The sequence below is a fragment of the Bufo gargarizans genome, chromosome 4 (genome assembly GCF_014858855.1).
Source record: "Bufo gargarizans isolate SCDJY-AF-19 chromosome 4, ASM1485885v1, whole genome shotgun sequence".
Taxonomy (NCBI): Eukaryota; Metazoa; Chordata; class Amphibia; order Anura; family Bufonidae; genus Bufo; species Bufo gargarizans.
This window is the reverse complement of record NC_058083.1, coordinates 519,649,491-519,676,083: the sequence shown is the minus strand read 5'-3', so window position 1 is coordinate 519,676,083 and position 26,593 is coordinate 519,649,491. Positions and strand designations below refer to the sequence as shown.

Below are 26,593 nucleotides of genomic sequence, written 5' to 3'. Positions count from 1 at the left end.
GTGTTTAATTATCTCTGTACTGTGACATCACTGTGTTTATTATCCCTGTACTGTGACATCACTGTGTTTATTATCTCTGTACTGTGACATCACTGCGTTTATTATCCCTGTACTGTGACATCACTGTGTTTATTATCCCTGTACTGTGACATCACTGTGTTTATTATCCCTGTACTGTGACATCACTGTGTTTATTATCTCTGTACTGTGACATCACTGTGTTATTATCCCTGTACTGTGACATCACTGTGTTTATTATCTCTGTACTGTGACATCACTGTGTTTATTATCTCTGTACTGTGACATCACTGTGTTTATTATCTCTGTACTGTGACATCACTGTGTTTATTATCCCTGTACTGTGACATCACTGTGTTTATTATCTCTGTACTGTGACATCACTGTGTTTATTATCCCTGTACTGTGACATCACTGTGTTTATTATCTCTGTACTGTGACATCACTGTGTTATTATCTCTGTACTGTGACATCACTGTGTTTATTATCTCTGTACTGTGACATCACTGTGTTTATTATCTCTGTACTGTGACATCACTGTGTTATTATCCTGTACTGTGACATCACTGTGTTTATTATCTCTGTACTGTGACATCACTGTGTTTATTATCCCTGTACTGTGACATCACTGTGTTTATTATCTCTGTACTGTGACATCACTGTGTTTATTATCTCTGTACTGTGACATCACTGTGTTTATTATCTCTGTACTGTGACATCACTGTGTTTATTATCTCTGTACTGTGACATCACTGTGTTTATTATCTCTGTACTGTGACATCACTGTGTTTATTGTCGCTGTACTGTGACATCACTGTGTTTATTATCTCTGTACTGTGACATCACTGTGTTTATTATCCCTGTACTGTGACATCACTGTGTTTATTATCTCTGTACTGTGACATCACTGCGTTTATTATCCCTGTACTGTGACATCACTGTGTTTATTATCTCTGTACTGTGACATCACTGTGTTTATTGTCGCTGTACTGTGACATCACTGTGTTTATTATCTCTGTACTGTGACATCACTGTGTTTATTATCTCTGTACTGTGACATCACTGTGTTATTATCTCTGTACTGTGACATCACTGTGTTTATTATCTCTGTACTGTGACATCACTGTGTTTATTGTCGCTGTACTGTGACATCACTGTGTTTATTATCTCTGTACTGTGACATCACTGTGTTTATTATCTCTGTACTGTGACATCACTGTGTTAATTATCTCTGTACTGTGACATCACTGTGTTTATTATCTCTGTACTGTGACATCACTGTGTTTATTATCTCTGTACTGTGACATCACTGTGTTTATTATCCCTGTACTGTGACATCACTGTGTTTATTATCTCTGTACTGTGACATCACTGTGTTTATTATCTCTGTACTGTGACATCACTGTGTTTATTGTCGCTGTACTGTGACATCACTGTGTTTATTATCTCTGTACTGTGACATCACTGTTTATTATCCCTGTAATAAAAGTACAGTGAGTGCAGCTCTGGAGTATAATAAAGGATGTAAATCAGGATCAGTACAGGATAAGTAATATAATGTATGTACACAGTGACTCCACCAGCAGAATAGTGAGTGCAGCTCTGGAGTATAATACAGGATGTAACATAGGATCAGTACAGGATAAGTAATGTATGTACACAGTGACTCCACCAGCAGAATAGTGAGTGCAGCTCTGGAGTATAATACAGGATGTAACTCAGGATCAGTACAGGATAAGTAATGTAATGTATGTACACAGTGACTGCACCGGCAGAATAGTGAGTGCAGCTCTGGAGTATAATACAGGATGTAACTCAGGATCAGTACAGGATAAGTAATGTATGTACACAGTGACTGCATCAGCAGAATAGTAAATGCAGCTCTGGAGTATAATACAGGATGTAACTCAGCATCAGTACAGGATAAGTAATGTAATGTATGTACACAGTGACTGCAACAGCAGAATAGTGAGTGCAGCTCTGGAGTATAATGCAGGATGTAACTCAGGATCAGTACAGGATAAGTAATGTATGTACACAGTGACTGCACCAGCAGAATAGTGAGTGCAGCTCTGGAGTATAATGCAGGATGTAACTCAGGATCAGTACAGGATAAGTAATGTATGTACACAGTGACTCCACCAGCAGAATAGTGAGTGCAGCTCTGGAGTATAATGCAGGATGTAACTCAGGATCAGTACAGGATAAGTAATGTATGTACACAGTGACTCCACCAGCAGAATAGTGAGTGCAGCTCTGGAGTATAATACAGGATGTAACTCAGGATCAGTACAGGATAAGTAATGTATGTACACAGTGACTGCACCAGCAGAATAGTGAGTGCAGCTCTGGAGTATAATACAGGAGGTAACTCAGGATCAGTACAGGATAAGTAATGTAATGTATGTACACAGTGACTGCAACAGCAGAATAGTGAGTGCAGCTCTGGAGTATAATGCAGGATGTAACTCAGGGTCAGTACAGGATAAGTAATGTAATGTATGTACACAGTGACTCCACCAGCAGAATAGTGAGTGCAGCTCTGGAGTATAATACAGGATGTAACTCAGGGTCAGTACAGGATAAGTAATGTATGTACACAGTGACGGCACCAGCAGAACAGTAATTGACGTTATACACCCTAATGAATGCCACACCTATTCCAGTGTCGGGTTGTAGAGCAGTTCCTCAGGTCTAGCATTCCGTTCAGATGTACCATATACAACAGCTCACAGCGAAGTGCGGCTTTATTCAAACCCTACAACAATCCAGTTATAATCATCGCTATGTTTCATCCTAGGTTTCACCATCTTCAACAGTCCCTTTGAAAGTCTAATTAATGACAGAGAGAGATTGCTGCATCCATGTGAATAAGGACCAGATGCGGCTCTGTAATTTATATTTCCGCTAAATATATAAACATTTGTGTGACTGGACGACACTGAGCACTTCAGAAATGAGACACATTGATTGAAGTGGCCCGGCACCATACAGAGGATGAACCGTTAATTATATTATCAGGTGAATGACTGTCACATCCATGCCCAGAAGAGCCATTGAAGGTGATTCAGTCTAGAGGACAGGGAGTACTGCTCCAGTGCGTGCACGTGCGTGCAGCCTGGGCACCAGCGCAGCCAGGCCGGAGAACTGGAGTCAAAGGAGGAGAAGTTATGGCCTCACGGCCCTGGGGCAGTGTGTGAGCGGAACGTCAGAACCAAATATAATACCGGAGCAGCAGGCAGCAAACAGAGCTTAAAGGGGTTGTCTCGCCTGTACCACCAATGTCAGATAGGTGCAGGTCCCAGAGGTTTCCCCAAGGTGAACGAGAGCGCACTGCACAAGCGCCCCCCATTCATTTCTATGAAAGCTCCACTGGCTCGGCCACCTCCGGCAGTCCCATAGAAGTGAAAGAACGCTGCACTCTCCATTCATTTCTATGGGATCTCTGAAAATAGCCGACCACACTCCCATAGAAGGGAATGGAGATCACGCCGTACATACACGATGCACTCTCGTTCAGTTTGGGGGTCCCGTTCTAGAGATAGATGTGGGTCCCAGAAATGGGCACTACATGATACTAGCTGGGCACTGCAGGACACTCATTTAGCACTGTATGACACTATCTAGTCAATACATCACACTGGTTACTATATCACACTATCTGGTCACTATATCACACCGTATGGTCACTATATCACACCGTATGGTCACTATATGATACCGTAGGGTCACTATATGACACTATCTGGTCACTATATGACACTATCTGGTCACTATATGACAGTATCTGGTCACTATATGACACTATCTGGTCACTATATGACAGTATCTGGTCACTATATGACAGTATCTGGTCACTATATGATACCGTAGGGTCACTATATGACACTATCTGGTCACTATATGACACTATCTGGTCACTATATGACACTATCTGGTCACTATATGACACTATCTGGTCACTATATCACACCATATGGTCACTATATGATACCGTATGGTCACTATATGACACTATCTGGTCACTATATCACACTGTATGGTCACTATATGACACTATCTGGTCACTATATCACACCGTATGGTCACTATATGATACCGTATGGTCACTATATGACACTATCTGGTCACTATATCACACCGTATGGTCACTATATCACACCGTATGGTCACTATATGACACTATCTGGTCACTATATCACACCGTATGGTCACTATATGACACTATCTGGTCACTATATCACACCGTATGGTCACTATATGACACTATCTGGTCACTATATGACACTATCTTGTCACTATATCACACTGTATGGTCACTTTATCACACTGTATGGTCGCTATATGACACTATCTGGTCACTATATCACAGTATCTGGTCACTATATGACACTATCTTGTCACTATATCACACTGTATGGTCACTATATGACACTATCTTGTCACTATATCACACTGTATGGTCACTTTATCACACTGTATGGTCGCTATATGACACTATCTGGTCACTATATCACACTATCTGGTCACTATATGACACTATCTTGTCACTATATCACACTGTATGGTCACTATATGACACTATCTGGTCACTATATGACACTGTATGGTCGCTTTATCACACTGTATGGTCACTATATGACACTATCTGGTCACTATATCACACCGTATGGTCACTATATGATACCGTATGGTCACTATATGACACTATCTGGTCACTATATGATACCGTAGGGTCACTATATGACACTATCTGGTCACTATATGACACTATCTGGTCACTATATGACAGTATCTGGTCACTATATGACACTATCTTGTCACTATATGACAGTATCTGGTCACTATATGATACCGTAGGGTCACTATATGACACTATCTGGTCACTATATGACACTATCTGGTCACTATATCACACTATCTGGTCACTATATCACACCGTATGGTCACTATATGATACCGTATGGTCACTATATGACACTATCTGGTCACTATATTACACCGTATGGTCACTATATGAAGCTATCTGGTCACTATATCACACCGTATGGTCACTATATGATACCGTATGGTCACTATATGACACTATCTGGTCACTATATCACACCGTATGGTCACTATATCACACCGTATGGTCACTATATGACACTATCTGGTCACTATATCACACCGTATGGTCACTATATGACACTATCTGGTCACTATATCACACCGTATGGTCACTATATGACACTATCTGGTCACTATATCACACCGTATGGTCACTATATGACACTATCTGGTCACTATATGACACTATCTTGTCACTATATCACACTGTATGGTCACTTTATCACACTGTATGGTCGCTATATGACACTATCTGGTCACTATATCACACTATCTGGTCACTATATGACACTATCTTGTCACTATATCACACTGTATGGTCACTATATGACACTATCTGGTCACTATATGACACTGTATGGTCGCTTTATCACACTGTATGGTCACTATATGACACTATCTGGTCACTATATCACACCGTATGGTCACTATATGATACCGTATGGTCACTATATGACACTATCTGGTCACTATATGATACCGTAGGGTCACTATATGACACTATCTGGTCACTATATGACACTATCTGGTCACTATATGACACTATCTGGTCACTATATGACAGTATCTGGTCACTATATGACACTATCTGGTCACTATATGACAGTATCTGGTCACTATATGATACCGTAGGGTCACTATATGACACTATCTGGTCACTATATCACACCGTATGGTCACTATATCACACCGTATGGTCACTATATCACACCGTATGGTCACTATATGATACCGTATGGTCACTATATGACACTATCTGGTCACTATATTACACCGTATGATCACTATATGACACTATCTGGTCACTATATCACACCGTATGGTCACTATATGATACCGTATGGTCACTATATGACACTATCTGGTCACTATATCACACCGTATGGTCACTATATCACACCGTATGGTCACTATATGACACTATCTGGTCACTATATCACACCGTATGGTCACTATATGACACTATCTGGTCACTATATCACACCGTATGGTCACTATATGACACTATCTGGTCACTATATCACACCGTATGGTCACTATATGACACTATCTGGTCACTATATCACACCGTATGGTCACTATATGACACTATCTGGTCACTATATGACACTATCTTGTCACTATATCACACTGTATGGTCACTTTATCACACTGTATGGTCGCTATATGACACTATCTGGTCACTATATCACACTATCTGGTCACTATATGACACTATCTTGTCACTATATCACACTGTATGGTCACTTTATCACACTGTATGGTCGCTATATGACACTATCTGGTCACTATATCACACTATCTGGTCACTATATGACACTATCTTGTCACTATATCACACTGTATGGTCACTATATGACACTATCTGGTCACTATATGACACTGTATGGTCGCTTTATCACACTGTATGGTCACTATATGACACTATCTGGTCACTATATCACACCGTATGGTCACTATATGACACTATCTGGTCACTATATGATACCGTATGGTCACTATATCACACTATCTGGTCACTATATGATACCGTATGGTCACTATATGACACTATCTGGTCACTATATGACAGTATCTGGTCACTATATGACACTATCTGGTCACTATATGACACTGTATGGTCACTTTATCACACTGTATGGTCGCTATATGACACTATCTGGTCACTATATCACACTATCTGGTCACTATATGACACTATCTTGTCACTATATCACACTGTATGGTCACTTTATCACACTGTATGGTCGCTATATGACACTATCTGGTCACTATATCACACTATCTGGTCACTATATGACACTATCTTGTCACTATATCACACTGTATGGTCACTATATGACACTATCTGGTCACTATATGACACTGTATGGTCGCTTTATCACACTGTATGGTCACTATATGACACTATCTGGTCACTATATCACACCGTATGGTCACTATATGACACTATCTGGTCACTATATGATACCGTATGGTCACTATATCACACTATCTGGTCACTATATGATACCGTATGGTCACTATATGACACTATCTGGTCACTATATGACAGTATCTGGTCACTATATGACAGTATCTGGTCACTATATGACACTGTATGGTCGCTTTATCACACTGTATGGTCGCTATATGACACTATCTGGTCACTATATCACACTGTATGGTCACTATATGACACTATCTGGTCACTATATCACACTATCTGGTCACTATATCACACTATCTCGTCACTATATGATACCGTAGGGTCACTATATGACAGTATCTGGTCACTATATGACAGTATCTGGTCACTATATGACACTATCTGGTCACTATATGACACTGTATGGTCGCTTTATCACACTGTATGGTCGCTATATGACACTATCTGGTCACTATATGACACTATCTGGTCACTATATGACACTGTATGGTCGCTTTATCACACTGTATGGTCGCTATATGACACTATCTGGTCACTATATGACACTATCTTGTCACTATATGACACTATATGCTCACTGTATGACACTATCTGGTCACTATATGACACTGTATGGTCGCTTTATCACACTGTATGGTCGCTATATGACACTATCTGGTCACTATATCACACCGTATGGTCACTGTATGACACTATCTGGTCGCTATATGACACTATCTGGTCACTATATCACACCGTATGGTCACTATATGACACTATCTGGTCACTATATGACACTATCTGGTCACTATATGATACCGTATGGTCACTATATGACAGTATCTGGTAACTTTCACACTATCTTGGCACCTTATGACACTACCTGGTCACTCTTTGACAATATTTGGCCATTGCAGACACCATGTGGTCAGGGGTGATTTGCATGCACTGGTTCTTTACAAGACTGGGAGCTGGCGCCTGCTCGTGACCCGCACACTGAGTGATGAAGACCAGTAGGACACCGGCTACCATGATAGGTGATCGTTACTGTATGTACATGTACTATTGGGCTCTGAATGGCACACAGAGGATTCAGCTGCTCCCGCCACGTAGATAAAGCTCCAAAGCCTAGCCCTGAGAAATATCATTTCTTTATTTTTGTCAGGAAACTATTATTTTTTGATTTTCCTTAACTTTAGGGAAGACTCTTCACTTTTCTGTGCGAAATTGCAAAGTTCAGCTGGCAGCGGATCTAAAATTGTCATTTCTGAGTCATTGTGCACCGGTCCAAGAACGTCTCCTAGTTGACCATAGTGACAACAATCTCATTCTCTACCAGGCGGTCACATTTACACATTAAGTCGTCTTATAGTCAGGAGAAGAGAAGCTCCGAGGATTGCCGATTCAATATATAACCTTATAAATGAGCAAAACTAAGTCTTTAAAAATAAACTGGCATCATAGTGTGCCTATAGTGCGCCATACTATGGGTGGTGCTGTAGTACCCCAGAGCGTGCACTGCTATTCCTACAACCTGCTACTGTCTCTAAAGCCTAACCAATGTCTGACACCACCCCATGCCTTTTGATTCCAGGTCTGCTCAGAAGCTGCTATGTAACTGTTATTTATTGTATTTCATGCGCTGTGCCTGGTTTACCAGCAGGTGGCAGTGTATCCTGCAGTGAGCTATAGGTAGAATGGACTAACCATCTCATTCTCTCCCCCTCCTTGGAGGAGTGGGCTCACCCGGATCTTCCAAGGGGAGGGGTGTTTTGCCTGTTCAGAGTGAGTTGAGAGTGGAAGGAGAGCGGAGGGCCCCAACCCTTCCTGCAGCAGGAGTCTTCCAGGGGAAGCAGCTTGTAGAGCACCCCAACTTCTTGCAGTTCATAGACTGCATATTACGAGGGGGTCAACAGCCAAAGGCACCCAAATCAAAGCTACCAGAACTGCTAAAAGGTGCAGATACCAGATTGAAGAGAGAGATTAGTACAGCAGGGAAAGGCAAAGCAAAGTGTCCGAGATCACCTGCCAGTGTCTGGATGCAAGTTTATTCAAGTAAGGGCTCATGCACATGAACGTATTTTGTTTTCATGTCCATTCAGTTTCTTTTGCGGATAAGATGCCGACCCATTTATTGCAATGGGTCCGCAAAAAAGAGCATGTTCATCAGGATCAACCCTATTAAAAATGCCCGGCACAGTTGATCCTGCTGGGTAAAACGATACCTTATATATCTGTCTCTGTGGCGCCATTACCAGAACATATTTATATATAAATTAGCTCTTTGGTGCACTGAGGGGTGGGCCAGACCTTCTCGGAGCACCAGAGCTCCCCCACCCCTTGATTGACAGGACCAGGAATTTCGCTTGGGCCTGTAATCTCACACATGCGCCGTAGAGGACACCATCAATGCATGTGTAGAGCATCTAACCCTGCATCTAATCAGCAGCAAAGATGACTACTGCGCATGTGCTGATAGTATGCACCATGGCCTATGTGCAAGATTACAAGGCCAGGTAAAGCGCCTAGCCCTGTAACATCGCGCCTGCGCCAAAGATGACACAGTCGGCGCATGCACAGAGCATCTGCCTCTGCTTCCTTAGCCACGCAGATGACTACTGTGCATGCGCTGAGAATGTAAACTGCGGCGTAGGAGTGAGATGACATGGCCAGGCGAGATGTACCTTCACTAGTGTAAAACGTAACCTTTACTGATGATCATTAAAAATCACCCAATTTGTGCCCTTAAAAAGCAATTAACCTTGAGGCTGGGCAGGACAAGGAAAGGAAAATTTACTCACCCTCACACTTGCCCTATCAAACTATAGGCCCCGCCTAGCAAAACGGAACGGGCGATCCCGTGTCAGGAACCTCCTGATAGGCCCGACATGTCCCTGACCAGGTATAGATACCGCCACCCGAGAGGAGACCTAGTATGATTGCAGTCCAATAGTAATGTCATAAGTCAATGCATGTATCAGAAAATAATAAAGTTACAAAAATAATCGCACACAATACATATATGCTCCCAAGTGAACCAGCGGCGTCCAGGTTTCGATCACCAGTGAGAAAAAAAAGGAGCACATGCCATATGTCCCAGGAATGCAAAATTTGTCCCGACGCGTTTCTCGTAACCGTTCTCTGGGGTCAGTTCATCAGGGGACCAAAAAACAAACAATACAGAAATGGAGGCAACAGTATGTGTGCGAATCAGATTATATTCTTGTAGTGATACCCAAAGGGATCAGTCTGGGCCAGCACAGGAGCATTAGTGGTGCAGTCACATATAAATAAAGTATCATTTTATGCAGCAGGTTCAACCCTACCAGGTATTATACCCTCTATAATTTCCCGGTAGTTAAAATGTCCCCTTGTAGTGCCCCTATAGTTCTGTCCCTCTGTAGTGCCCCTGGTAGTTATAATGACCCCCTGTATTTCACCAGTGATCATAATGTGTCCTGTAGTGCCTTCAGTAGTTATAATGTCCCCTTGTAGTGCTCCCAGTAGTTATAATGTCCCCTTGTAGTGCCCCCAGTAGTTATAATGTCCCCATGTAGTGCCCCTAGTAGTTATATCACCCCCGTAGTGCCCCCAGTAGTTATATTCCTCCTGTAGTGCCTCCAGTAATTTAGTGTTACAATGTAGTGCTCCCAGTAGTTATAATGTCCCACTGTAGAGCCCCCCAGTAGTTATAATGTCCCCCTGTGGTGCCCCCAGTAGTTTAGTTTTACACTGTAGTGCCCCCAGTGGTTATATTGTTCCCCTTGTGGTACCCTCAGTAGTTATAAGATACCCATGTAGTGCCCTCAGTAGTTATAATGTCCCCTTGTAGTGCCCCCAGTAGTTTAGTGTTACACTGTAGTGCTCCCAGTAGTTATAATGTCCCCCTGTAGCGCCCCCAGTAGTTATAATGTCCCCTTGTAGTGCCCCTAGTAGTTATATCACCCCCGTAGTGCCCCCAGTAGTTTAGTGTTACACTGTAGTGCCCCCAGTAGTTATATTGTTCCCCTTGTGGTACCCTCAGTAGTTATAAGATACCCATGTAGTGCCCTCAGTAGTTATAATGTCCCCTTGTAGTGCCCCCAGTAGTTATAATGTCCCCATGTAGTGCTTCAGTAGTTATGTCCCCTTGTAGTGCCCCCATAGTTGTGTCCACCTGCAGTGCCCTCAGTAGTTATAATAACCCCCTGTATCGCCCCAGTATTGCCCCTTGTACTTATAACGCCCCTCTACAGTGCTGACGCCAGTAGTGACAGAAAGGGACAGCAAACCAAAAATACTTGAATCCCACTCCATGGCAGATCACATGGGAACCCAGCCTCACATTAAAGGGGTTCTCCGGGAATTAAGAAAATGAAAATATTTAAATATTACTTTATGATAAATATATTCCCAAATACCTTTCATTAGTTATAATGGCTCGTACTGTCTAGGGAGCAATGATTAGGAGAAATAAAATGGCCTCCGTCCTATTAGTGCACACAAAATCTGTCCTAATCACACAGCAGGACAAGTTACTTCACAGCACTGAGGTAAAGAGCTGCCTCATCCTCCTCTCTGCTCTACTTGTCAGGGATTACGATTCTGAATACAGGTGAATCTCTGTGGGAATGGAGATGATGAGGAGACATGAGAGGATTGTGCGGTGTGGCTAATGAGCAGCAGCAGTTGTATGGAGTCTCTATTACCACAGCCACAGTCTGCCCTGTCCATCCTCTCTGTACTAAATTCACCAGAGACTCGGCTAAAGTTATTATCCGCTGTATTCAGGATCATAATCCCTGACAAGCAGAGCAGAGAGGAGGATGAGGCAGCTCTTTACCTCAGTGTTGTGAAGTAACTTGTCCTGCTGTGTGATTAGGACAGGTTTTGTGTGCACTAATAGGACAGCGGCCATTTTGTTTCCCCTGATGATTTCTCCCCAGACAAAATGAGCCATTATAAATAATGAAAGGTATTTGAGAATATATTTATTATAAAGTAATATTTAGGAATTTTCATTTTCTTATTTCCCGGAGGACTCCTTTAACGTCAAATTGCTGAAGCCCTTCATGTACCGTTATATAAAGGTGCGGGAAGTTATTAACAGATTATTTTAAAGTCAGAAGAGAAAAATGGCTTCCTGAATTGATATTTATTCCCTGCATTGTTCCAATGTCAGACCGAGTGTTAAATTCTCAGATTAGAAGAAAGTGATTAGAGAGTCCTCAGATATTTTACATATTAATTACAGAGTGATAATAACGTTCATCCGATGCTAATCCCGCTATCAGATGGCGGTACGACCAGAAACGGCGTTCACTAATTCCAATATACAATGGCGTGAATCTCGTTGTGGTAACAGTCGGATGGATCCCTACTCCCAGCAGATCCCAACGTGTTAATACAATGGTTAATCTCCTAGTCTAGGCTCACCAGCATCGCAGAAGGATTCGCAAAGCAGCTCCGAAATGCAAAAGGTATATAAGATGAGGCGCCTCTCTTAAAGGAACACTAACCCTAGAAATGAAAGGCACAAGGGAGCAGGAAACACAGCTGTCCTTGTAGAAGTCCTTTAGAGAACACAAGGGTTAATCTCTTGCCGATCTGCTCCATTTCAGGCTGGTGGGTGGTGGCTGAGAGGCGGGGTTTAATAATCTTTATGCAGACAGGGCAGAGGGGGAGGCTCCTGGTGCAGCCCCCTGTCTTACAGTCAGATACAGAATAGTGAGGAGGGGACATATGGAAGACCTCCTGGAGCACACAGAGGGAAGATGTCTTCATGTAGTCTCAGTTATAATTATAATACAAGACAAAATAGGAAAGGAGAAAATAAAGAGAGGAACGGCTGGGAAATTCTTTACATTTTTTGTGCATTTTTGGTGTTTAGTGTTCCTTTGAGCTAGGAAAATTAATCTCATATCTATCTATCTAATCCAAAAAAGGCAGCTCTCTACACGAATAGTGAGAAAAAATATCTATCAATCTATCTGGGTGGTAAAAAACATTTACCTCTTTAGCATGAAACTAACTCTTTAGCAGTGATCCTCTCTCCAGGAATAGTAAGAAAAATATCTATCAATCTATCTGGGCAGTAAAAAAAACATTGAACTCTTTAGCATGAAATTAACTCTTTAGCAGTGATCTGCTGCGTCACTGCATTTGTATCTGCATACTGATCTATCGTATATCTATATATCTATCTTATATCTCCTATCTATCTATCTATCTATCTATCTATCTATCTATCTCATATCTATCTATCTATCTCATATCTATCTATCTCATATCTATCTATCTCATATCTATCTATCTATCTCATATCTATCTATCTATCTCATATCTATCTATCTATTTATCTATCTATCTATCTATCTATCTATCTCATATCTATCTATCATCTATCTATCTATCTCCTATCTATCTATCATCTATCTATCTATCTATCTCCTATCTATCTATCTATCTATCTATCTATCTCATATCTATCTATCTATCTATCTATCTATCTATCTCATATCTATCTATCTATTATCTATCTATCTATCTATCTATCTATCTATCTATCTATCTATCTCGTATCTATCTATCTATCTATCTATCTATCTATCTCATATCTATCTATCTATTATCTATCTATCTATCTCATATCTATCTGTCTAATATCTATCTTTGGGTACAGGGAACGTACATGTCAGACAGTCTTGGGCCCCTATAACGGATGGAGGCGTACACCATTGTGGTTCTATCTCCAGCACACAAGCTCTTTAGGGATTTTTTGCTATTTTGCTGATATTTGAAGGCTTTTCCTTTGAGCAGCTCTCGGTAACAGAAGGGCCGTTTGCTGCTGCGGCGCGTGGATAACATGCTAATATAATCTGCGGAAAGTTCACTCGGTTCTCAGATGTGATCCCCGGCTCAGTCACGCAGGTAATGTGCCCAACTGGAGTTTAATTGGATTTGTTCTCCGTTCTGAAATATTATTTATAAGCCCCTCTTCTATAATCTCACATTTACATAATTTCTGCCGATGAGACAGCGGGGACTGCGCTCACTGGCCAGCCGAGCCCCGTTCCCTCTGCCTCCTTATGTGCCCCCCCCCCCCGGAATTTATTTATTTTTCGGCTCATATGTTGCTGGAGCTAAAATGAAAAGAACTACAAGACTGGAAGTAGGTAGAGATATCAGTAGTAATAAGTCAGAGGCTACTTTCACACTTGCGGCAGAGGAATCGGCAAAACGTATGCCAACGGATTTCAGGATCCTGATCCGTCTTATAAATGCATTGCAAGAACAGATCCGTCTGTCCGTCTGTCATACGGACAAACTGATCCGTTTCGATTTCTTTTCACATTTTTACCGGTCTGCGCATAAGGACTGATCCGGCATTCCAGTATTTGGAATACTGGATCCGGCACTAATATATTCCTATGGAAAAAAATCCAGGCAAGTCTTCAGTTTTTTTGGCCGGAGATAAAACCGTAGCATGCTGCGGTTTTATCTCTGTCCTGATCAGATGACTGAACTGAAGACATCCTGATGCATCCTGAACAGATTGCTCTCCATTCAGAATGCATGGGGATATGCCTGATCAGTTCTTTTCTGGGTATGCTTGTGAAGACGTCCTAGGAAACCATTGCTTCCTCTGTACCCAGTATCAAGCCTTGGACTTGGAGGTAAAATCCTTGGAGTTCTGGATGTGGTGCTCCATATTTTCAACCAAAGAGGCTAGTATGTTGGCTAAGTATTTGGCTATGTTGATGCTACTGACAATAGGCTTGAGACGGGTCCCCTCCTTGCGTATCTCAGGAAGTCCATATAGAAGAGGGGCCTTCACAGGGTCGAGGTGATGGTACTTGGCCCAATCATTAGCTTGCTCCTATTTTTAACTGTTGTAAGAGTTCTAAGACCTTTTTCTTGTAACCGCCGGTTGGGTCCCTTCTTAGGGCTTTGTCACGGTGCGGTCCACCGTGACGTGGATGGCCGTGCAGGCTGGCTGCACGCCTTTTGCGTACTGGCTGCGGTGTCCCGTGTAGGCTGGTTTCTTTTGGCTGCATGCTGGCTGCGGTATCTTGTGTGTTCCTGCCCGCGTGTGTGTGTATCCCCCTTTGGCTGTATTGTCTCCCTGTGGGTATTTTAAGGTTTATTGCGCTCTTGCGTACTGGCTGTGGTGTTCCGTGAATGCTGGTTGCTAGGGGCAATGTCCTGTGTCGCAACTAGGGTTGCTGTGGTTTCTGGTTACCCCTGACCTGTTTTGGTACCTCCCTGTTTGGTGCTGTTGGGGTTAATCTCCCCTGTGAGGTTTCTGGGTGTGTCCTTTCAGGTGCGCTCGTTAGGCTGCTATTTCTGCCTTTGAGCCCGGAGCATTTGAGGTCAGTCTGTCTTTGTCTTGTGGGTGTTTCACCCTTCTGCTCTGTCAGGTCTGTCTATGTTTGCTTTGCCAGGTTTTGCCCTTTGCTACTGACCCAGGGGGTCCGGCCATCTACGTCTCGGTAGGTTCCGCCTGGTTCTGCATTGCTGTCTTCTGGCCCTGTACCTTGCCTTGTACTGTTCCTGTATCTGTATAGCCTAGCAGAGCTTATCTGCATCTGATCTATGTTCCTGTATCTGTATAGCCTAGCAGAGCTTATCTGCATCTGATCTATGTTCCTGTATCTGTATAGCCTAGCAGAGCTTATCTGCATCTGATCTATGTTCCTGTATCTGTATAGCCTAGCAGAGCTTATCTGCATCTGATCTATGTTCCTGTATCTGTATAGCCTAGCAGAGCTTATCTGCATCTGATCTATGTTCCTGTATCTGTATAGCCTAGCAGAGCTTATCTGCATCTGATCTATGTTCCTGTATCTCTATAGCCTAGTAGAGCTTATCTGATCTATGTTCCTGTTATTGTCTGTCTGGAAGTCCTTACTGCTTCTGGTGTTCCGTTCATGTCTGCTTCTGTTCTTATCTGTCCATGTCTGCCTTCGGAAGAGTGTTCCTGTGTTCCCCGGAGGGGGAATGCCCATTCTCTGTCTGTGTGCAGCTCTGCCTGGGGCTGCTTAGCTTCTTTTGCTGGCGGCGCAGGTAATTGCGTCTTCCTATGCTATGCCTTGCCTGTCTATGGACTCAATGTACTGTCAGTACCTTGTCTGGTATCTCCTTGCCGCCTGTTCCTGCTGCCACTGACTCGGTTTATGCTTTGGAGTAGCCCCTGGCAACAACCGTGGCTCAAGCCTATCCTCACCATCTGAGGCTCTAGTGAAGACCAGGTGTTGCTTAGTTACGCCCCTCCAGAGTATTGCTAGTCAGTGGCGCAGTGGGTTCCCACCCACTGATCTGGTTCATTACATTGAGGCCTCTGTTGTAATCATTGTCACGTGTCTTGTTTCCTTGTATTGGTTATGTGTCCAGGGGTCCTTGGCCTGTTTTGCCTTGTCCAGCTCGCATGACGTCCCAGAGGTCCCCCCCGTGGGACCCCCGAACGTGACAGGCTTGATCTGTGTTATTACTAAGAAGTGTGGTCACCTTAGCATGGACATGGTAGTCAGACGGATTAAGTACAACCGTGCATCTTCCTCTATCAGCGGGCAGGGTGGTGATGTTTGGATCTTTCTTGAGGGATGTAATGGCCTTCCTTTCTTGTGTAGTCAGGTTGGATGGGGGGGGGGGGGGGGTTAGCGCTGGGTAAGGCTGCAGACACTTTAAGATGAAGTTGTTCAGCCTCATCTTGTGCCATTTTGTTGTCATGGATGGAGGCTTCTGTGGCTGAGATAATATCCACACTTGGGATGGTAATGGGGGCAATCACACAGTTCAAACCTTTTAGCCAGGACGTCCAGGGGCGAACTGGGAACTTAAAGGGCCAGCAATACCCTATTGTAGCACATTATACCACCCCAACAGAGCCAAATACCACAGTCAAGCACAAAATACATCTCCAAAAATTTCCACTTGCCGGCCTTGAGGAGGGCCTAGGCGCCCCCTGGGCATCGGCCCGCCGGGAAATTTCCCTGTAAGGTCTAGGACGTCTGTCTCCAGCTGGGGAGGAACCCTACCCTGCAAGTTCTTCACCCATTTTCCTTGGCTTTGCAGGAGAATTCATATACAAGTAATTCTAATTGAGAAAGCCAGTTGGATGACTAGCGAAACGTCTTCAGGAAAAAATACAACATACTAAACAATACTAAGGAACTCTGCAATTTCAATGCCCCGGGGCACAAGCCAGAGGAGACATGTAAAGCAATGAGGGTTAGCAGTGAGCTGCACATTTTTGCATTCATTCACTTTGTATTTGTCTAGATGTCGTCTAGATATTTTTTTTATCTATGTATGGATCTATCTCCTATGTCTCTATCTATCTAATATCTATCTATCTATCTATCTCATATCTATCTATCTATCTCTCTCTCTCTCTCATATCTATCTCTCTCTATCTATTTATCTCATATCTATCTATCTATCTATCTATCTATCTCCTATCTATCTATCTAATATCTATCTATCTATCTATCTATCTAATATCTATCTATCTATCTCATATCTATCTATTTATCTATCTCAATCAGTCAGATTTCTCTTTGTGCTCATGGAGATTTGCAGACCCCTGAGCTCCGGCTATTTCATTATGAAGCATTTTTCTGGGATCAATATACCTATTTTCCTTTCTTGGCACAAGGAGAACATTATTTTCCTCACGACATAATAGAATGGAAATTTAATTTGGATTTTGTACAGGATCGCAGCAAAGATAATAGGAGTTTATAATTAAAATCTATTCTCAACTAATTAAGATTAATACAGCAGAACTCCCCCATTAGCGGCTGTACAAGACTTTCCGGCCACAGATTGGTATGGACGGAGCTTGTTAAGATTTTGTTTTCAAAGATTTATAAGGCGTATTATCTGTAATCACCAGAACAATGGAAAAAATAAATGATACTCTTAACATAGGCCCCTCTGCCAGTATTATACATGTCACATGGTCACTGAGGCCCTGTAACCGATCTTAAAATGATCCCCTATGCTGTGGATAGGGGATAACTTGTACAAACTTGAATACCTCTTTTAGAGTATATTAAATGATAAAATGCTGACTACCTGCAGCCACCACTAGGGGGAGATTACTGCATACTGGTTATAATATCACAATATGCTGATGTACGGCCCCTTCTCCAGAAACCAGGGAGTGAGAGGGGAACTGCATGCAGGGTCTAATTTATATATATAGCCTTACTGCCCGGCCTAATCTAGGCCTCCAGCAGTGCCATAAATATAGCATTGATTTGCTGCCCTTCTAATGATCATGAGATGACTCTGCTTATTCCCTCCCAGACTATGCAACAGAGTTGACAAGACAGCTGCAGAAAACAGGCCTTTTGTATGCGCTTCAGTGGTTAATGTGAAAACATCTTGGTATCAGAGATTGTGTTTGAACCTTCTGGGTCCTAAGGTATTATCTGCACCAGGGCCCTGACCATTATTTTAAGCCAAGACCTGATTAAAGGGAGCTATATACAGAGACTAATCTGTGTACCTTGTGTTACCATCCTGCCTTATCTAGATTTTCAGCAGTATAATAAAGCTCTTATTAATTTGCTGTCCTACTAAAGATGTTGAGATGACTCTGCCTAATCTGTCCCAGTCTATACTACAAAGCTAACAATTGAGCTGCAGGAAAAAGGAGGTGTCAGGTTATTTAGTCTGTTCTGGTGGGAAAATTTGCTCTAGGCCTAGATGCACCATCTGTGCCAGAACCTCAATTTTTACTTCTAGTCAAGGCCTGATTATGGAAAAGGCAAACAGGACCTCCACCAACTTGAGAACCTAGCGGTTTACCACACCCAACCTCTCCATCCAGGCTGGTTTTATCTACCTCTCTTATGTCTATCTATCTATATATTTATTCAATTCAATGATCTTTTAAATAAATATGACCTACAGACCGTGCCTACTCCCTGAAGGCAATGAGTATTTCTTGTCTCACCTTGTTCTAGGCACACTGGTGTGTCACTCGGCCGCCATGACAGAGAGCCATTATTGAGGCGCACGCACGTCTTCTTTAAAGGACCCTTGAGTCTGTATCCACTCTGACAGTGGAACCGAACAATGGCGATTTCAGAGACACTCTTGATTTGAGTCCTGTATCCATTTTCAGGAACGTCCAGAACAGGGCAAGAGCTGATGTCATCAAACCCTAATAAACATAAAAAAATTAAAATGCATGATTATGATTGGTCACATGATAGAACCAAATTATTAGAAACAGCCTATTGACTTCTGCAGGAGACAGTAGTGAGCATGCTCTGTGCTGTTCTGTTCTTTATCTATGATGTGATCCTGTGTTATCTGCCTCCTGCTTTAGAACAGATGTGTTACCTGCCATTGTAATCCTGCCTGTGATAATAAGACGACTGCTTACCCTGCTCTCGTGTACACAGCACCAGCTGAAAAGTGATAGCAAGTGTCGGCCTATTGTGAAGGCTCAGCGTAAAAACTGCAGCAAGAACATTTTAATCCTGCCCCGTGTGAAATGCCGCAAATGCCACTTTTTATGTAAATAGTGATAAGCCCTGCCTCTTGTTCCTCTATACAAGTACCACAATGTATGTTAATTTATGCTAATTATGTAATAAGCCCTGCCCCTTTTTAGTCCTGTTCATAAGACAGTCCCACAAAAATGGGACTATTAGAAGGAAAAACATCCTCAGAGGGGTTCCCCACGGTACAATCTCAAGTGATCGGGCTGATCATTCCCGGAGAGCCCCTTTAATGTGTCAGGTTGGGCTGGAGAACAAGCATGTTGCTCAAGACTTGCTCAGTCTGATATGAACACTTGCTAAGCTCATAGCTCCAGAAAAAAAAAATATTCCTAAGAATTTTTTGTCATCTTTGAGGATAACCTAAGGTGGATAAATCTGGATATCCATTTGATATAATGGATTAGTATCATCCCCTCGGCCTCTTCATCTCTGTTTTTCTCTTCGTCTGCTCCACTGATCAGAACAGCAGAAAACGATGACCGCGCGGGAAGCAGCTGCTGTCTGTCCGTGACTTATGAAATGAACCCAGTTTGCCCTTTACATCGCGTGCAAGTCTTAAATATGGACACACGAGCGAGAAAACGCCTGATTAGACCTAGTAAAGGCCAATAAATGTCAGACGCAATTGTCCTTTCTGGGAACACAAAGCTGTAATATAGAATTAGCTCTACTGTATTTGCGGCGGTCCGTGAGGAGCCGGAGTGGAGGATGAGCGTGGTAGTGGCTTCTGTTATAACGCGGTCTATCACAGTGGTTTTCTTCTCTGTAGAGCCAATTTAGCACAAGGAGGACACACCCTTTTTTCCTTCGGGGCACACCTTGGTTTTTAGGCTCCTGTCTGATGGTAGCTGGGGTGCCATGATCTTAAGTGTCTGGATGGGTGTAAGATTACACAGAATAAACGTCTCTCTTTACTGTAGTCGAGTTGTAGAACATCCAGTTATGACAAAACCCAGTTCCAACTGTACACAGTGCAATTGTCTCCCAGATAAAAGTGTATAGATTTAGGCACGGCGGGGCGCATACGGTGGTACCGCAATACACGGGGCACCGGCTGTGAGTATTAAGCATCACAAATGCTGACCCATTCACTTGAATGGGTCCGCAAATCCGGAGATGCTGTGCGGAACGGAAGCACGGAATGGAACCCCACGGAAGCACTACGGAGTGCTTCCGTGGGGTTCCGATTCGTGCTTCCGTTCCACAAAAAACTTGTTCTATCTTTTTGCGGAACAGACAAATCACGCACCCATTCAAGTTGAATGGGTCTGGATCTGTCCCGGCCACTGCACGGACGTGCAAATTGCGGTCCCCAATGCACGGAATGGAACAACAACGGCTGCATGAAAGAGGCCTGAATAGAACCCTCTAAAGCGGTGATGGCTAACCTCCGGCACTCCAGCTGTGGTAAAACTACAACTTGCTTGGCTATACAAATGAATGGAGCACTGCTCTAGAGCTAGGTGGAGCCAGCCACCACTTAGCAACTTCCTGCAAAGGGCTGTGTCAGAGTTAGTTAACTCCGACACTACCATACAAGAGCCATGTTGGGAATATACAAGGCATTAACAATGCATGACATAAGATTACATTAAAGGGATTCTGTCATCAGATTTTACCCCTATAACCTAAAGATATCCTCATGTCCGGACTAAGAAGAAGAATCCTAAGCTGGCCTTATTAAACCTCACTGAGGCTCTATTTGTCCAAAAAACAGGTTTTTATAACCTGCCAATCACTTACTTAAGGTGCCCAAGGGGAGGTCCGTTAATACAGGGTGCCCGTCCGCACCCCCCGCCGTCCGGTGCCCAGCGCCGCCTTCCGTCTTCAGCGCCGCCTTCTACAGCTCAGCGCCGCCTCTGCAATCCTCCCGTCCCTTTGCCAGATCCCGCGCCTGCGCACTAGGCTCGGCCTGATGCGCCCGTGCGGACTCCTGGCAGCAGCTTCATTGAGCGAAGTGCGCATGCGCCGGCGTGATGCGCACTTCGCTCAACCCTAATATGACCTGCAGATTGGCTGTGCTTAGTGCTCAGGCGCGGGATCTGGCAGAGGGACGGGGAGGATTGCGGAGGCGGTGCTGAGCTGTAGAAGGCGGCGCTGAAGACAGGGAAGGCGGCGATGAAGACGGAAGGCGGCGCTGGGCACCGGACGGCGAGGGGTGCGGATGAGTACCCTGTATTAACGGACCTCCCCTTGGGCACCTTAAGTAAGTGATTGGCAGGTTATAAAAACCTGTTTTTTGGACAAATAGAGCCTCAGTGAGGTTTAATAAGGCCAGCTTAGGATTCTTCTTCTTAGTCCGGCCATGAGGATATCTTTAGGTTATAGGGGTAAAATCTGATGACAGAATCCCTTTAAAGAGTAAACTATTTGCAGATATGTTCTGGGGTACTGCATATTGAGCTGCTGTAGGGGGTTCACATACATATTTTGCAATAACAGGAGGGTGGGCAGGATCGGACAGTGATGGAGGATGAAGCATTTTGACAAATTCTGGCCATTCATGAGTCCTGGTGGACCAGAGGTTGTCATAAAAAAAATCCTAGTATCTCACGGGTTAATCAGTTAGTAGGAGATTCTGCTAACACCAGGAAAAGGACAGTCTATGAGTGACCACTAAACTCCCTGGGCTCTGAATATATTAAAGGGGTTGTCCTACAAAAAAATATTCTACAGTTTTGAACCCAGCACCTGGATCTGAATACTTTTGTAATTGCATGTGATTAAAAATGTAGTCTAGTTACTAAGTTATTCAATAAAATGTATCCTGAGCTATGATAGGAAGAGAGCTGTAGTGGAATGGACATGCCCCCTGAGCTGCAGCAGAGAAGACACTCCCCTGAGCTGCAGCCGAGAAAACACTCCCCTGAGCTGCAGCCGAGAAGACACTCCCCTGAGCTGCAGCAGGGAAGACACGCCTCCTGAGCTGCAGCAGAGAAGACACCCCCCTGAGCTGCCAGCTTGATATAAATCTAGCAGAGCAATGAATGAGGAGATCTCTGGATCCATGTGAGGTACAGGGCTGGTTCTGGCTTTGTTAGAAAAAAATTGTCATGTACTATATGATGTCTGATTTTCATTTTTATAATATTCATGGGATAACCCCTTTAATGAGCAGCTGATCACCAGTGAGGAGCTACGGTCCTTGTGGGAAATGTAACAACCAAGCAAGCTCAGGATAACATTAAACCAAATAAACTATTGAGGAGGAAATATATCCATTGTATGTTGCTCCACATCAACAATACTCTGGAAGCTTTAAAGGGCATCTGTCAGCTGGATGAACACTATTGAAGAATGCATACTGCCTAGTAGGGTTGATCCTGCTGATTAAAATGATAGCTGCCTTGTGCAAATTGGTTGTGTCTTTCTCGAGAAATTCCTTAAAAAATGTTTATGCACCTCCCGGCTTCAGTGTACTAAGGGGTGTGGCCAGCACTGAAGCCCTAATTTGCATAAATATTTAAAGTATTTTCTTTCTCGGGAATGCTGCAACCGATTTTCACCAGACTGGTATCATTTTAATAAGCAGGATCTGGCCTGCCAGGCAGTATGCCTGGTTTAGTGGGGTGGATCCTGCCGACTGGTGGTTTTTAAGGTGGCCATACTGATCAATGTTGGCAGACCGGTAACCATCACAAGGCCAGATTCATGTTTGCAGTGGAGGTTCTGGCAGGAGCCTCTGTTGCAGATTCCAGCAAAAATACTGGACAAAAAACAAACAAACGCTGGATGCATAATGCCGCAACAAAAACCCGTCTCGTCATTGGCTAAAGTGGCTCCTCTGTCCATCCCTCTTGGAGCTCTGATTGATGTCCCACTATAAGTCTGTAGATGGAAAGCTGGTTGGCATTTTGGTAAGGGACAGAATGGTCTTAAAACTACGTATAAGTGACTAAGCCACCGATTTTAGGTAGTGAGACAAAGCTAGGGGAAAAGTTTAGGCTGCAACCAAAGCACCGTAACTAAACATCATGGCCCTTACAACGAGGCTTGTTAGCACCCCTTCCGGCATCCAACAGCCAGAGCAGGTGACCTGGTAGCCCACTCCTAACTGGTAAATGCTACATAAATAAATCTTGGGGCTGGAGTCCCACTTAAAGGGGTTTTAAAACGGAAGTCCTATTCTAAGGATAGTCCATCAATACCTGATCGGTGGGAGTCCGCCACCCCCCGCAATCAGCTGTTTCATGAGGCAGCAGTGCTTCTCTCAGCTTACAAAGCACTGTGCCCTCCATTAGTTAGTGTCCATGACTGGTATTGCAGCTCAGCCCTATTTACTGAAAGGGCTTGTCCCACAAAAATATTCTGCGGTTTTCAAGCCAGAACCTGGGATCTGAATACTTTTATGATTTCACATAATTATACATTCTGTATAGCCAATGAGTTATTCAATAAAATGTACCTGTATAGCGCCACCTGCTGTTTTGTCTTTTTCTTACTTCTCGCTGAGGTGGACACACCTACTCAGTTCCATCCTACAAATGCCTCCTGAGCTGTGCTAGGGAGAGATCTGCAGCAGAAAGGGCATGCCCAATGAGCTGCAGCAGAAAGAACATGCTTGAAATTAATATAGCAGATCAATTGGAGCAATGAATGGGGAGATCTCTGGATCCATGTGAGGTTCAGGGCTGGTTCTAGATTTGTTAGAAAGAGATTGCCATGTACTAGATGATTTCTGTCATTTTTTACATGGGATAACCCCATGGGACTGAGCTGCGCCTATGTGACCGATGAAGTGACATCACTGGCCTAGTTGACATCACAGCTGATCTCTGGAGGTCCCGGGTGTCAGACCCCCACAGATCACATACTGATGACCTATCCTGAAGGATGGATCATCAGTTTTAAACATTCAGAAAACTCCTTTAAAAAACGATTGGCAGCATTTTCGGTGCCTTCGGGCTACAAACAGCTACGGGTCAGTTCCATAAGCTGCGCTTTAAGGGGCCTCGTGCGGCTCCATCAATCCTCTGGAGCTGTAGATTTGCAGCCGAATCCCCCGGAGCCTCGCTCGCTCTGTGTTTGCAGGCACAATCATCGACTTGTGAAGGGAGCGCCGCATGAAAAGTGAGATTTCCCCAACGAGAATGTTCTGTTGAATGAGAAGAAAGGCATTTCCAATAACAGTATTGACCGGCTCTGACAGCGCGCTCCGGCCCACACGGACTCCTAATCAATATCTACAAGTAGATAAAAATAAATCATTTATCCAAGAAACAGACTGCTCCGCTGATGCCCGCACGATAGAAAGAAACTGCGATTTTAAAGAAAGATCAACTCTGGCCGGGAAAAAGCCTTTCGTGAGTTTTCCATCTTTCTCTCATGAATGAAAGAACCTTTGCCTGGTCCATACCTTTAAAGAAGTTTAAAAAAACATGGCTGCTTTCTACCAAAAACAGCGCCACACCTGTCCATGGGTTGTGTCAGGTATTGCAGCTCCGTTAAAGGCGAATGGGTTTGATCCAAGGGTATCACTCACTACTTTCCAGCAAAAGAGGATGTTAAATGGGTTTTCTGACTGTTTTTAACAGTATCTGATCAGTGGGGGTCTGACACCTGGGACCCCCAGCAATCAGCTATATGAGGAGTGCGTGGCACTCTATTGAGCGACGTGGCCTTCGTGCGGTTTACGTAGGCCAGTGATGTCACGTTCATTGGTCAAGTGAATGGGGCTGAGCTGCAATACCAAGAACAGCCACTATACAATGTATGTACTTGGTAAGCTGTGAGGAGGCTGCAGTGCTCAGCAGAGAGCTGCAGCCTCCTCAAACAGCTGATCGAAAGGGGTCCCGGGTGTCGGACCCCCACCGATCAGATACTGATAACTTTCTTGATCTCTGACATCCCGACTGCTTTCCTGGTGATGACCCTTGACTCCATTCCTGACTACACTACTGCAGCATCACACCTACTGCCATCAATGGGTGACTATTCTACCGTAACCTCGGAATATCCATATCTCCTTGCAGGGGTTAAGGGTGAAGAACAGGGAGATCCCTTAGACTCCACACCCCAGCACCAAACCGAATCCACAGCTATGGTAAGGGACGTTATCCAGCCACCTCCCCTCCCCAACCTTTGCCTGTCACATTAGGAACATGCCTGCTGCTCTACTAGGTTGAGGATTCTCAGATAAAAAAGTACTTTTTCTAACAAAATTTCTGCACTGCGCACTTGGCCGGCAAGGCCACAAGTGAGTCCAAATGTAGCATCGTTGTTGAAAAATGGCAGCAAAAAAAAAAGGGAACTCGCCCTAAAACTAGATGCGTTTGTATAAAATATGGCGTTATAATTATTCATACTCCATATATAAGTCCTTCAATCAGGGCTGTCCGCTTAAATCGATCCCAAGTTTTATTAGGAGGATCCCAAACAATCAGCTGATCACAGAGATCTTCTCTAATCTGTGATGGGAACCTGCAACAAGTGCACAGTTTTCCTGCAGCGCCACAACAGGAGAAATGAAGCATTGCACAATTCTCTTTAAAACCAATGGACTGTGTTAGGCCGGGTCCTCCAGATGGATAGACACTCTTTGTAGCCGCTCTGGCTGATAGGTGACGATCCTGAATCTGGGACCCCCCCTTTATTAACTTGCTAATAGGGAATTTAAAATGTGGTTTTCCAAACCAGATACCCCCTGTGAGGCAGTGACAGGCCTCAAAGCTGCTAGGGGAGATTTATGGCGGGAGTTTCCATGTCTTCCCCCGTCAGTCATAAGGTCTGAGGCAGCACCAGGTGCCACAATCAGTCTGGAGCCCAGCCCAGACTGTCAGTCAGAGGAGAGAAAGTCCTGCTGTAGGCTATGTTCGAGCGGTCTCAGGCTGGCTGAGGGGCCACGGGGCTAGGTGCTATCCGGGACGTTGGGGGACGCCGTGACGCCTGGGAACAAGGGTCACAAGGCCAGAGTGGGGAGGACTACTGGGCCACAATCCCCCCAAAAGGTGTTGTAGGATCACCTGGACTGTATGGCTGTAGAAAGCCGCATTTATGTTCCACATGTGAACAGCACTCGATCTAGGTGAGTCAGGGCTTGTGTTTTTGTATTAGCAAG

General features: G+C 43.9%; 1 protein-coding gene across 1 annotated transcript in view; it reads right to left on the bottom strand.

Moving 5' to 3' along the window:
• Positions 1-25,204, bottom strand: part of SUSD4 (sushi domain containing 4) — a gene marked incomplete at its 5' end in the record, with an annotated part of 70,846 nt that extends 45,642 nt beyond the window's left edge. Inside the window, 2 exons of the mRNA XM_044291303.1 lie at positions 18,981-19,193; positions 25,195-25,204. Coding sequence (XP_044147238.1) covers positions 18,981-19,193; positions 25,195-25,204 — 223 coding nt within the window. The remainder of the gene's footprint in view (positions 1-18,980; positions 19,194-25,194) is intronic.
• Positions 25,205-26,593: the final 1,389 nt, after the last annotated feature.